The 14,029-nt window shown below is 32.7% G+C and overlaps 1 protein-coding gene across 1 annotated transcript; it reads right to left on the minus strand.

Moving 5' to 3' along the window:
* Positions 1-450: 450 nt before the first annotated feature.
* On the minus strand, positions 451-13,640 carry Mvl (solute carrier family member malvolio). Its single transcript, XM_080175957.1, has 22 exons — positions 13,583-13,640; positions 12,496-12,571; positions 11,336-11,421; positions 10,383-10,482; positions 9,684-9,712; positions 9,514-9,602; positions 7,891-7,932; positions 7,698-7,768; positions 7,218-7,330; positions 7,052-7,101; positions 6,659-6,727; positions 6,434-6,512; positions 6,247-6,307; positions 6,074-6,125; positions 5,884-5,952; positions 5,569-5,662; positions 5,224-5,302; positions 4,786-4,950; positions 4,433-4,537; positions 3,306-3,428; positions 1,977-2,039; positions 451-1,582 (listed from the first exon to the last, which is right to left on the minus strand). Exons 1-21 carry the CDS (start codon positions 13,638-13,640, stop codon positions 1,988-1,990), a joined length of 1,662 nt encoding a protein of 553 aa, XP_080032083.1. The 3' UTR covers positions 451-1,582; positions 1,977-1,987.
* Positions 13,641-14,029: the final 389 nt, after the last annotated feature.

The raw sequence follows: 14,029 nt of genomic DNA on the forward strand, positions 1-14,029 counted from the left end.
TTCTATTTTTTATTACAATTTTTTTAAACTTTTTCAATTTTGCTTACAATGGATTCATATTATTTTTCTCATTCTAATGGTATATATGAACCCATATTTTTTATGTCTGTATGAGAAAATATTTAAGTTTATTGTTTTGATTAAACCGAGGTTAAAAAAATAGATTTTTTCAACAATTACTCAACAGAATTTTAAAAGTAAGGTGTAAAATTAAAGATCTTACAATTTTTGTTTATACTGGCTATTTTCTTCTTTTATTTTGTTGCGTTTTAGTACCTTAAAACCGACTTAATTATTTTTTTAAAAAACTTAAATTACTTCAAAAATAAGAGGTCTACAAAAAAACCGATTGCATATCTGAATTCTATGAAAAATTTTACATCTAATACTTACTGAAAGGACCGTCTAGCTATCTTAAATAAAAAGCAAAAAAGTTGATACAACTTCTTTGGAAGATTTTTTTTATTTCATAATTTTTGAAAATTTTTAGGACGTTTTACTAAAGAGATGTCGCAGTAGGACGTTTGTCGCGGTAGGACGTTTGTCGTTTAGGACGTTTGTCACGTAGGACGTTTGTTGCATTAGGACGTTTCTCGTATTAGGACGTTTGTCGGTGTACCCTTTGAATATAAGCCAATATCGTACAATATAAATCCAAGTCGCAACAAAAAAGGAGAAAGAAACTTGCTAGTAGACAAAAAAGGTCCCCTCCACTTGGGCCGGGTAGTTGTATTGATTATAAATCTAATCTTTTACATTTATTATCTTAGCTTTTTAAAATAAATCTATCAATTGACTTTAATAAATTATATTAACATAAAGTAAATATAAAAATTTGAAGATATCCTAAGATTCAACCTACAAGAGTAGCATTTTTTATTTGTTTTCATGATATTTTCTAATATCGATAATTTAAACAAATAAAAGCCTGTGTATTGGTTAAGCAAAATTTATAAAAAAAGAGTCTTTTTTTCATAACAGAAATGAATTATAATGTTTTGCAGCTGCTCTATAAATAAGGTTTGTCAGTTCTTTGTTTTTTACATTGTTATAAAAAGCAAAGCTCTTCTATAACTAGGGTCAACCCGTCTGTCCGTCAGTCACGGACAGTTAGCTTTTTTAGTTAATTCAAACAGGCTAGAATTTTCCTATCGATTCCAAACTTTGCATTGTGATTCCTGTAGTATTTAAGTTTGATTTATAAAGAGCATAAAGAGTAACAACTCTTTAATCGTTACTATAATTTCCATATGTCCATTTTAAACATGTTGATTTTTAACTTAAAAGCTATATCTAACATTTAATTTTTGTTATTGTTGTGCTACTTATTAGCATAATTTTATTTTTATTGCATAATTATTAAAATAAATCTATAAATACAAAATAAAAAATGTGAAATTTTTGCATAAATATCTGCTTAAAAAAAAGACTTTTTTTATTAAAATTATGCCTAACCAAAAACCATTGACTTGCCCTGATAGTCGCACATAAGATAACACAGTTATGTCGATCTTAATGAGCAGATAATACTTTCAGCTATTGATCTGCCAGGAGTGAGTAGTGCCATTTCAGTTTGAACAATCTAAATATATAGAAATTGATTTATTATTAATTGGACCCTACACAAGATTATCATGTACTCTAATAAAGTAAAACTATTAGCTGGCTAAAAGAACGATCTACCCCATCCCCTGCTCTCCTTCTTGACGAATAAACTGACAAATAGATGTTGTTCATGTTAGCAACCTAAATTGACGACACTTTTCTCCTGTCATAATATCACCGTATATCCTACATCAATGTGCATAGATTAACGTTAATAAAAAGTTTGAACAAAAATTATGTAAATATCTATCTCAAAAATTCTTGAATGTAGGATGCATTACAATATAATACTTACATTTTAAATAATAGCTGTTTAAAGAGTATTATCTACAAAGTCTAATGTTTTTATTCTCCTAAAGCCTTTAACTTACCTCCAAACAGTTCAGGGAATGTCCAAGGTTTGCTCCAGAAATGGCTCCAGTTTATATATGCGCCTAAATCATTTGTGTATTTTCTTCATTTAAAATGTTTAGAACTTTAATGTATCTAGAGGCTCTTCTTATAAATGACAAGGAAAACAAAAAAATCTTGAATCTAAAATCAATTAGCACAAAACAAAATTCTTAATCTTATATTAAGCTTCATTAAATAAAGAAATCAATTGGTTTGGAAATCTTAGGCTACAGACAAAAAACATGATGTACATCTTCAATGATGAAACATAAAATTACCCCTTCTGTAGATTAAAATTTTTGGTTGAAACTTTTGAAAACTCAACTTAACCCTTACAGATCGGTCATATTGACCCCCCCCCCTCTATTTTTTTCAATGTCATTTTTTTTGTAGGTAAGATAGAGAGTTGTGACTTCATGACTTTTTAAGTTTAGTAATTATACGTCGGCAAGAGTTGATCTTATAAGGATATCTGGTCTGTGTCGGTCTTGGCGTCCGGTCAAAGTCAGTTAGGTGGCACCAAATTTAGAAAAAAATCTAAATAAATCTTAATTTCTACATTATGACTTTTGTGTATAAGGTAGAAACTTAAAATTTTTTTGGTGAATACTTAGATATCAATGACCTTCTGAGAAAAGTGGTGTTATGTCCGTTTGACCGCTCCCTGACCGACTTTATGACCGATTTTTGTCCGGCTTTTACTACAGACATATATCATGAATATCGTGGCTTTTATTACAGCTAGAGACCTATAAATTTTTTTGGTAAATCCTTGAGCAACAATAAACAGATAAAAATATTAATTGGCGCCGCCAACCGCCGTTTTACCGCCGCAACCGTTATTTGCCGTTTTTCGGCGATGATCAGAAATAGTAATTTTTTTGTTATGAAAAATAAAGTTCGTCCTAAAATTTGGTCATCCTAGCTGCAAAATTGGCCGCTCTACAGCTGTTTTAATATTTAGCGGCTGGCCGCTAAAAGCGGCTAAGGAGCAGTCTGACCGCTATGACTAGAAAAAGTAATTTTCTCTAAAAATACACATGAACCACCATGTCTCTGATTGTAACAGGAGCCGAGATAGAGGGAAGGGGGTCAATATGACCCCCCCCCCCTGATCTATTAAGGTTGGAATTGGGGCCCGATCTGAAAGGGTTAACGAACAACCAATCAAAATTCACCAAAGTCCCAAAAGTTGTTAAACCAACTAATAAGATAACATTATTAGAAAACTTTGGAGACTAGTGTAATAAACAGTTTTTGTCCCCTTCCTCTCTGATCATTGATACCAAATAAATTATGAATTTTACCTTAGAAATTGAAACTTTGTAAGTTGTTCAAAACCGAGACAGATGAATAGGTAGATAGCAAGATAACCAACAAAGATGAAGTAGGACACAAAATAGATCACAATGGGCACCAAAAAGTACCACCTTGAATAAAAAATAATAGTTATTACTCGCATCATATTCTGCAGTTTTAGGGTTGGGCCAGATAATTTTTTGGCCAGATACCGGATACTCGGTAACCAGCCGGATATCTGGTAACCAGCTGGATATCTGGTAACCGGCCGGATATCTGAAAATCGTTCACTTTCTGGCAAATTATCGGATATCCGGCATTAGAAATCAGCCGGATATCTGGTATCCGGATAGTTTCAATATCCGGTATAAAATGGACGGATATCCGGACCAACCCTAAAAAATTTTACAATTAAAAGATAAAAACCAGTTTTAGAAAACTGGAAATAATCGGTTTCGAAGCAATACTGAATCAATTTTAAAGATGAATTCAAAACCTTGTTAACTATTTGTAATGCAGCTAATCTCTTACAAATATTATCACAATTCCTGAGCAAGTTGTTTAAAGTGATCATTTTTAGTGGGATGAATAATAAAAAAGTCAACAACATGCTAGCTGAAGATATACTTTATAATATACATACAGAGAAATTTAATTATCAGTGCAATTTCTTGACAAAATTATGTACTGAATGTATCTAGTTCAATTATATCAAACTGGCAAGTCTGCTGTCCATTTCACTCTAACGTCAGGTCCAAAAACCTATGATAACTAAGGGGAGCCAAATCTCTTTTTCTGTCCAAACACCCAAGGTATTAGAGTAAGTAATACCCATCAGACAACCAACTATTTGTCTAGAAGTTTTAATTGTTCATGGTAATGCCTGTTTTGGGCTAAAGCATTCCCCTGCTCTAACTGTTAATGTTTTGCACCTGACATGGCAGCAGCAGGGACCATTTTTAACGTCTTTACTTATGGCACAGTTTTAAGCTGAGATTTAAACCTATTGACTACCCAACGAAGAGTGGATGCGCTATGTGTTGATCTCAGTCGTAGGTTTTGTAACAAAATATATCAAGATTTTCATAATCAAATTTTGATGTTAAAATTATTATAAAAGTCCTTATTAACTTACTTGTTAGGGACAGTCTCACTGACATACTGGAAGACAAAAATCATATTGATGGCAAGAACAATAATGGAGAGGAGACAGATAATGATCTTCTGGATTGGTCCATTCCTTAAATAGATATATGTAGATATCAAGCAAAGTAATATTAATAGCATTAGTTATATTTTTAGTAGTGATACTACTCTATATTTATAATTCAATTTGTCTGACTGACCGTCTGTAAGTTATAAGTTAAATGTAATTATCTTGGCTGCTTTAGGACAGACTTATTTTCTTTGTGAAGATACCACTTACCACAGTATTTTTGAACAGTAAAAAAACAATAATTCAAATATCTGATAAATCACATTGTTTACCTGAAATCTCCCATATGAACTCTGCTGGAAGTGAAACAGAGGCAAGGAATGATGGCAAACGGCAGCTGGATGGACATCACCGTATTCAAGATGTCATTGAGGCCAGTCAGGGTCTGAATGTTGGTAAAGCCAGCAACAAACAGGGTAGGGGCCATAGCTACAAGTCTAAATATATCAAATGTAAATTCAGCAAACTTGTGAATACCATGTAAGAATAAAGACATGAAACCATCAACAAATCTAGTTCTCTTTAAATTCAAAGCCCTTCCGCTAGTAGGTTCCTATGCATACACCTGCTCTATTTTAGAAGGCATGTGCGTACAGGGCCTCAACTGCAGCTCCGTACCAATCCATGACTTAAATTGATATGAAGTGTGGAGGTCCATTTTAATTTGGAGAATGGATTTTCTTTTTGATAACAAAAAAAAAACATCCAACCTTGTGATGACCAAAATTTTCCATGGAGCCCAGTTCAGGTTTAGGAAACCTTGCATCGCAAACTGGCCAGCATAGGTACCTAAAGGAGTAATTAAAATCTATAATACCTAGGTAAAGGAAAACAAATTAAATATCTTATCATCCTCCACTAAATAAATTTACTTACCAGATCAAGATATTATCAATGTTAGAGTAAAATCCTAAATATCTAAAGATTAAACCAATCAAATGAATATTAAAGCAATCAACAAGTTTAGGAACACTTAAATTTGTGTTTAGATTATGGGCAACACACATCCAGAATACGATTTAATCATTTAATTTTTCTTTAAGTAAAAGATAAACCTGTCATCGTGCTTGACTGTCCACTGGCAAGAATTCCAATAGCCCAAATAAAAGTAAAAGCAGCTCCATATGTACAGCCTAGTGCAATTCCACCCTAGGTAGGTAATTTAATTTTTAAACTACTCTTAATATTTATAAGAATATCTAAGGTGTTAATGCTTATCAGTTGACTACTGTATAATTTATGGTAGCATATGTTTCCCAAAGTTTTAATATGATAATACAAATGGTATAGAATAAGTGGGTAGTTTTGAATTGAATTTGCTAAAACTCCAATGGATTCATTTCATAAGAATCTACAATTGCTATTGTTACCTTGTAAAGATCAGCATCAACATTGTCAGTAGCAACACAAGTATTAGAATCAATGGTACAGTTGAACATCTAAATTATTATCATAACTATTGACAATCATATGTATTTAAATTTAATCATTTATTTAATTCTTTATATATCAAAAATAACACAAATTTTAATTTCTAAGCCTATTACATTCAAATTTTACCTCAGGATACCAGTTTTTAGCATTGCATCTTGCATTAATTTCACCATAGGTCCTAAATTAGAAGTACAATCAAGCTCAGTATATTTTAGGACTCAAATATGAAATCTAATAAAACAAAGCATGATTTTAAATTAAAAGACTTTATCTTTCAACAAAAAAAATTATAATATTACTTGTCATGCAACACATGTCCAAAAACTGAGACTACAATCAGGTTGATCAGGAATGAAACTCCTAAACAAGAATTTTTAACTAGTTTTCAGTTTTTATATTAGTTATAGGTTATAGGAGTTGTTATAAATTTAATTGATGCTACATTTGAAAAAAGTGTCAATACAGTTTTAAAAAAAGATTACTTACCAATAGATATTCCTGCTTCAACACTTGTGTAGAAGTTAGCTAATCTGATTGTTGATTTCTTGCTTCTATCAACATCATTCTAAAACACATATGTATATCAATACAGTATATTTCAAAACTATAGAAAAATTCATTTAACATTATTAATTGATTGATAGTTGAAAGTGCTATATCTAACAAAACAATCATAAACTGCTGGGAATTGATAGATTTTAGTAATTATACCTTAGTGACTAGTGCAGAATGTAGGTAAAGATTGTGAGGCATGATGATAGCACCAACAGCTGCTACTGCCTGAAATTTAATTATTATAAATAAACTTCGTATTAAAAAAATATATTTCTAATGCAATTGAAAAATATTTCTCAAATATCATGAAATTTATTGATATAGCTACTCCCCTAGAAGCCTTTAGATGCACTTAAGGTGTTGAGGGGGGGGGGGGAAGGCAACTACCCCTTAAGAGAGTTATAAACCTTCTCTGGATCTATGGAAAGTTACATTGTAAAGGATAACCATACTGGTTCAGCAATTAGCAAGATCTCTTGATACAGACAGAAATGTTACTTTTATAAGATTTGACTAAAATTTCTAATGACTTAAAAGTGTTTAATTAACCTGTAAGAACCAATCCTTGTTACATCCAGTACATCCAGGTACAATTGTTCCTAATCATAATTAATTTGATCATTTATTAGGTACTATAATTATCAATGCTGTCTATTTCCTGCAATAAAAGGTTTTTGCCTTGGGACTTTTATATTAGAGAAGGTTTGAACTTTACCTATGGCTATTTCTCCTTGAGGGGGAAGATCTGCACCATAGTTAATTCCAAAGCTGATTGCCATCACCATAATCAGAAACGCAAAGAAAAACTCCAACTTTCTTCTTCCATATCTATAAAAATTAATGTTATATAAATAACTTATAAAATTAATATCATTTAGGGGGGGGGGGGGGTGGGTAAGGGGGTAGAAAGTGGTGATAAAACCTCTACCCTTAATTCCAATTTAAAAGAAGAAAATTGTGTGGGTACTGAGGATTTTTTCTAAGGGCTATATGTCTTTGTAGAATGTGGTACACTTTTTAAAATTAAACAAAACTCTAACCAAGACCCAAGGGGAAAATCATTGAAACATGAACAAAGTTAGTCATGGGTGTTTTGGTTCAAAAGTTTATTATAAAAATTAATAGTTGGAGTCAATTTAGTTTACTACATATTCTGATTGTTGAACCTTCAGGATTTACTCATTGATCAGCATACCTATCCAAGAAGAGAAAAGTGAAAGTATCAACCAAGGTGATGACACAACCAGCCCAGAGTGGAATCTTTTCCTACAAATAAAGATGTTTAAATCAATGGTGCTCTCTAAGCATTATGTTAGTTGTAATACATTCATTTATCATTTATGTCCATTGTCATTATAATGTATTCAAATATAAATAAAAATGATCACCTTGCTGAGAAGAAAGAGTGCAATCGCTGTTCCGATGACTTCCTAAATATGTAACAATCAATTTTCAAATGTTGGTAAACATGTACTTTGGATGATTAAGAAAAATATGTAGACTTCTGTATCTCTGATTTTTTGTGTAATATTATAAGAATGGAAATAGGATATAAATATTTTGACAAGAGAAAATGTTTCATCAATTTAGCTTGCTCTTATATTTAGATTAGATTGTTTTTCAGTAACAATAGAGGGGATAGGGTAAAGTGGTTGGATGGGTGGTATCATTATTTTAGCCAGCAACAAGTATCACTTTTTCAGAGATCATGAAAATCTGGAGCATCAAGCAAGTAGATGAACCCCAAACTGTCCCGCTTTGAGAAAGACGATTCCAGTGACGTCATATACGTTTAGAGAAGGGGATTTTGAAGAGATTTTCTTCCCCCCTTCCCTTTTTCTTTCCCAAAACGTATATGACGTCACTGGAATCGTCTTTCTCAAAGTGGGACAGTTTGGGGTTCGTCAGCAAGTAAATTTATATCAATTATTTAACCCATTAGTGCCGAGCGCCACTTTTATGGGCCGATCGAGCTGTAAGTTTCAGGGAAGCTTTATAATGGTCAAAACGGAATTCGTATTTTTTTGTTTTGCTCTAGTGGCGAGCACAGGAAAGTTGCAAAAAAACCCGGTTCGGCTTGGCCATAAATACCAACCAGGCATTAACACCCGTTTTTGGTGCTTTCCCCCAGTTTTAAAACCCGGTTGACCTGTATAAACCCGGTTATTTTGACCAAAAATCGAAAAATGTAATTTTTGAACGCCAAAAGTGAGATGAACACTTTTTAGAACTTTGATACGATCCGTAATTGAAAACTACACAACCTCATGTAATCTAAAGAGCGACAAGTATAATACGAAGCGATTTATTTCAAATTTCGTGTTTAGCCGGCGATTTCGGGTAAAAAAACCCTGTTTTGTTGTTGTTGTCAAAAAAAATCTATTAGTGAAACCGGGTAATAAAAATTTCAGACTCAAAATGGAAATGCCGAACCGGGCCTATATAGGGCGTAAAAAAACGATAAAAAAATCATATAAAAAATAATAATTTAAATAAAACGAATTCACAAATAGATGTACTTGTCAATAAACTTTAGATTTAACGAAAAAAATCAGCGACTTTACTATAAAAACAAAAAAGTTAGATGGGGTATTTTGAATTTTCATGATTTTCAAACTTTGTTGATCTATACCGGCAAACGGAAGACAGCAAAACTACCTGCTCCAGGGGGAAATGAAAGCCAGGGTAGTAGAGGGGGGATCTATACTGAGAATGATGCAATTATGAAGCCGAAAACCGGTTTTTTTTACATTTTCTGGCACCGGGTTTTAAAACCCGGTTCGGCACTAATGGGTTAAATATACTTTAAAACTAATAAAGAGTGACAAACAGACCAAATAATTTTTTAGTAGGGTTGGGCCGGATACTTTTTTTGGTGATTTCTAATGTCAGATATCCAGTATCTGGATAGTTTCAATATCTAGTATCCAGCTGGATATTGAAAATGGCCAGATATCCGGCAAAACTGGATATCTGGCTCAACCCTAATTTCTGGTATATAATATATCTACCTGAATATCACTGCCAATAACAGCAATCTCCACCATGATCCACAGCAGTACATTGGGCACTTTAGGAAAACTTTCATAACAGATCTCAGCTAAATTGTTATTGTATTTATAATTTGTAAGTAAGAATAGAAATGTAAGAAATTTGATTATGATGATTAATTATTACTCACCCAGATGTTTTCCAGTGACTGTTCCAAGCCTAAAAATACATAATATTTAGTTTTTGTATAAATATATCATTAAGTTAACATACAAGAAAACTTTATCTTTCCTAATCATATTGCAACTTAAAAATTCTATGCATGGTAGAGAAGTTTCAAAGTTATCAAAAATAAACAAGGAGTACTTTTAAATACATTATGTTTCAAAAAGTTTTGTGATTGAATTTTTATCTAAAAATGAGAAACAATGATGTTTCAACTGCTGTTAAATCAGTTGTTAGACATAAATAGATATTAATACTTGCACTGCAAAAAATTTCAAGGATTGCTGTGTTTAATATATTTGGTCACTCAATAGGTAAGGTTTAGTTCAGGTACACTTTGGTAAGTTCCAGGTCCCTATAGATAATTAAGGTTGAGGTAGAATAAAATAAGCACATTCTGATGTTTATGTTTTTTAAGGGTTATCAAATTTTAGGTAAACAAAATGTAACCATTTCATGCTCCAACTCCCACCTTTCAGATAAAATCCAGGTTCAATTACAGAAAAAAGGGACATGACATGTTTTCACTCTCTGAATTAATCAAAATTCAATTAAACAAAAATGGGACCATTTTATATATCAACCCTGTAGAGGTAATCTTGGTTCAGGTACAGCAATTTGACCAGCCAATCATCAAGGTGTTATTCAAGAAGTGAAATTCTACCTGGCTGAAAGTCTTTGCATAAGAAAGCCTAAGAAGGAAGCCCAGAAAGTGACCCAAAGCAGCCTGTGGCCAGCAACTACTCCAGACTGAAGGTCAGATTCTAAACAAATATTTAATGTTACCAGAAATTTATTTCTACCCCTTTATGATAATCTGATAACCAAGGAATCTTATGGAATATGACAAAGGGGTATTAACGTTCATCCCTAATGATGATAAACAAAATTACTTCTCTTGTAGATCAGAATTATTTGCAGATAAGTTTGGACACTACTAGTTTGGAAATGACCCACCACAATTCACTAAAATTACACAAAGTTTTGAGTCAACAAGTAAGATAAGGTGGTTATAAAACTTTAGATACCAGTGAAAGTTACAGTCCAATGTCCCCTAGTGTGTGTGAAGCTAATATTCTTAGTGTTTGGACCTAAGCAGTCATAGAGAAGGTTAAGACACTTTTGTTTAGCCACTAGGGCTATCAAGCTCTACACTCAAGTACATTATCTCCTGACCAGTTGTCTAAAGGGAGCTACTATTTAATACCTCATCCTCACTGAGTATGGCAGGTGTCCCAAATGAAGTTACTGTAATGGGTTATGCTCTCTGCAGAGGAGCTTGGGATGAGGATTGTACCGATATCATGTACGTGACAAACCACACAATAATCTCCCTTCTATAACAACCAGGAAAAGTTGCGTGAATGTATTCAGCTGAGAAATTTGAGTTGCCACATGGGGATTTGAACTCACCATTGTAACTCAGTTTGTTACCACAGTGCTACGCTGCCCCTTGTAGACTTAGAGTATAAACCTTTTCAAGATTTCAGCTAAAGTTTGTTAAATTATTACACAATTGTCTATTATAATTCCAGGGTCTTAAGCAATATACAGACATTAAACAAAAAAGTGACTTTTCAAGTATGAATAGAAGTAAAAGAATTGTTTTGTAAATACCTATGTTTCCAGGATCCAGGTAAGCAATGGACATCAGCCATCCAGGTCCAGTGAACAGCCACAGCTGACGGAAACTAAACTTTTCCCTATATAAAATAACTTCTATATGACATTGAAGTAAAACAATAGAAAAGAAAGGGGTTATATAACTGTATGTCTTCAACCCTAGGACCCTGTGCCGACTTTCAATTGGGTCTTTGGATGTCAGCCAATAGCATTGTATATATTAGCACATCCAAGTTGCTAAAAAGAGAAGAAAATAATTTATAAGGAGATAAAAATGTCCTCAGGTGTGGGGCCATGTAGTTATTTTGATTATACATCTATACTAATTTTTTTTTATAATATCATTTAGTTTCCAAACCATAGAAGCCGATACCTATTTTTATCAAGCTTCTGTGCATTTAATTTTTAGACAATTTTAAGTACAATTGAGTCAGGCATTATCTATCAAACTGATTGATGAGCCACGTAATCCGCCATGATCATTCCAGCTATATACCCCTGCGGGGTACTTCCTGCTAGCCTCCCAATTAGAGTAAAACACAAGAGGGAAAAAGGGTTAAATAACTGTATCTCCCCAATGCAACCACCTTGGGCAACCCTTCTATTGGGTTATTGAAAATCAACCAATGGTGTCGCTTATATTAACATAGCCAAGTATCAGAAAATAATTTGTAAGCAGACGAAGAAGGTCTTTGAAATAGGAAAGGATGTAGTTGTTTGTATATATTGCCTACCCTAACAATGACTTAATATGCAAAAAAATACATTTGATATAATTTTAAAGTAGTGATAGAAAAGCAACTATATATTTATTGATGTCTGTCTATCTATCCTTCTGTTTGTCAGTTATTCAAATTTATTGGACAATTGCACTTCTATTAGCTTGCCAAATCTTCAGAGTACAAATTCCCAAATTTTTTTATATTTTTAGTTTTGGACTGCAGAATTTAAAAGTAGGACTCAGCAGCCATGTGTCAGTCGCCTTTAAGTCTTATTGATATCTGCATATTATAACTTGTACATAAATTCCGCTGGATGTCGAAACCTGTTCTGAAACATATGTACAATCCATCATTTCAAAATTTATATTGCACATAAACAAGTTTAAATTTGATGTTATTGCGAGGCTGCCGGGCCTAAGAAAAAAAAGTTACCTTTTCCCATCATCTTCATTTACAAACTGCTTATCACCCCCATTTTGTATTCCATTGGCGCCCTTGTCTTCTTTTTCTGAATTAAATGTTCCTAAAACTAGAGATATTACACGATAGAAAAATATTAAGATTGAAAAGAAAAATTATTTATACATACATTATCATAGATGTGCTAAAAATGGATTGCCTATTTCTTCCCTAATTTCCAAATGTGTACAGCAGATAACCAAATTATTGCAAATGCTATTTTCAGCGACTCCAGTCAAAGGGAAAAGCGATATCTATAATACAAAGTAGAACGATGTCTGTCTGTCTGTCTGTTTGTTTGTCTGTGTGTCTGTTTGTCTGTTTGTTTGTAGCGAAGGATCTCGCTAACCGCTTAACCGATCGGGTTCTCCTTTACAGGGTAGCTTCTCATAGGTCCCGGGAAGGTTTATAACTATTTTCCTTGGGGGGTGGGACATCCCCCACCCCCCAAAAAATGAAAATACCCCCCCCCCAAAAAAAAAAATTCTTTTTAAAACTAAAATTAAAATAGTAGGAACGACTACCCCCCCCCCCATAAAAAAAATCCCCCCTCAAAGAAATTTTTTTAAGCCGCTAGTAATGTATATAAACGATTTATACATTATACATCCAAAATTTAAATTTTTCAAATTTAGATTTTTTTTGGAAGTTTGAAGCTTTTTTAGCTAGTAGTAAATATTGAGATAAGACTCGGATGCTAGGTACACTTTCGGAAACTAAAATTCAGTACATATTATCAGAGCATTTTCAGAAATAAAGCGATTTTTTGAGCCTAGGAAAATGTGCAATCTTTCTGAAGCAGTGTCCTCAAAAAAGTTTATAAAATGTTCCAACGATTCGCTGAACTAAAGTTTTCCAGTATGGCTTTGAAACCAATTAATATCCGCTATATTAGAACAGCCATACAGAAAAATCATGTATAGCATCAAATTACAAAAATGAATATAAAATAATGAAAGTAATACCAGTTTTAATCTATATTTTTAAATCCTAATATCCTTGGAAAGCTGTCTATAATACGATGCGTTGAATACTATTGGTTTGATATTTAAACTCTTACCATAGGTATCTAGTTTCCCATTGCCTTCATAGCTTGGATTGTCGTAGCCTTTAGACATCTGAAAAATCAATATATTATTACATGGATGTTATAAAAAGATTTAAAAAGGGGGGGAGGTTCTCTGCTCGCTATGCACTTTTAAGGAAAACACTAAATATTTATCTATTAAAATCAAATCATACTTTAGTTAAATATGATAAGTTATCTTTGATTTGAACATTTTGTATAAGATATAGACAAGGATAAATATTTCCAGTATAGCATCAAAACCGATTTATATCCGCTGGATTAGAACTAGTTCTCAGCCATACTGATAAAAATCATATACAGCATCGTATTGCAGACAATAATCCACAAATATTAAATTATAAAATTAATACCAGTTTTATTAGCCCGAGCCAGACTAACTAATATTAACGCGTGTAAGTTATAACTTATTTAATACTA

The sequence above is a fragment of the Acartia tonsa genome, chromosome 11 (assembly GCF_053477335.1).
Source record: "Acartia tonsa isolate MP-2025a chromosome 11, ASM5347733v1, whole genome shotgun sequence".
Taxonomy (NCBI): Eukaryota; Metazoa; Arthropoda; class Copepoda; order Calanoida; family Acartiidae; genus Acartia; species Acartia tonsa.

What these genes read in the sequence shown, in the direction of transcription:
- Mvl (XM_080175957.1), bottom strand. Translation starts at nt 13,640, where the DNA reads ATGTCTAAAGGCTACGACAATCCAAGCTATGAAGGCAATGGGAAACTA. An exon ending in ATTCTGCACTAGTCACTAAG is followed by an intron (nt 6,513 to 6,658) that starts GTATAATTACTA and finishes TATGTGTTTTAG; the next exon opens with AATGATGTTGATAGAAGCAA. An exon ending in TGAAGCAGGAATATCTATTG is followed by an intron (nt 6,308 to 6,433) that starts GTAAGTAATCTT and finishes ATTCTTGTTTAG; the next exon opens with GAGTTTCATTCCTGATCAAC.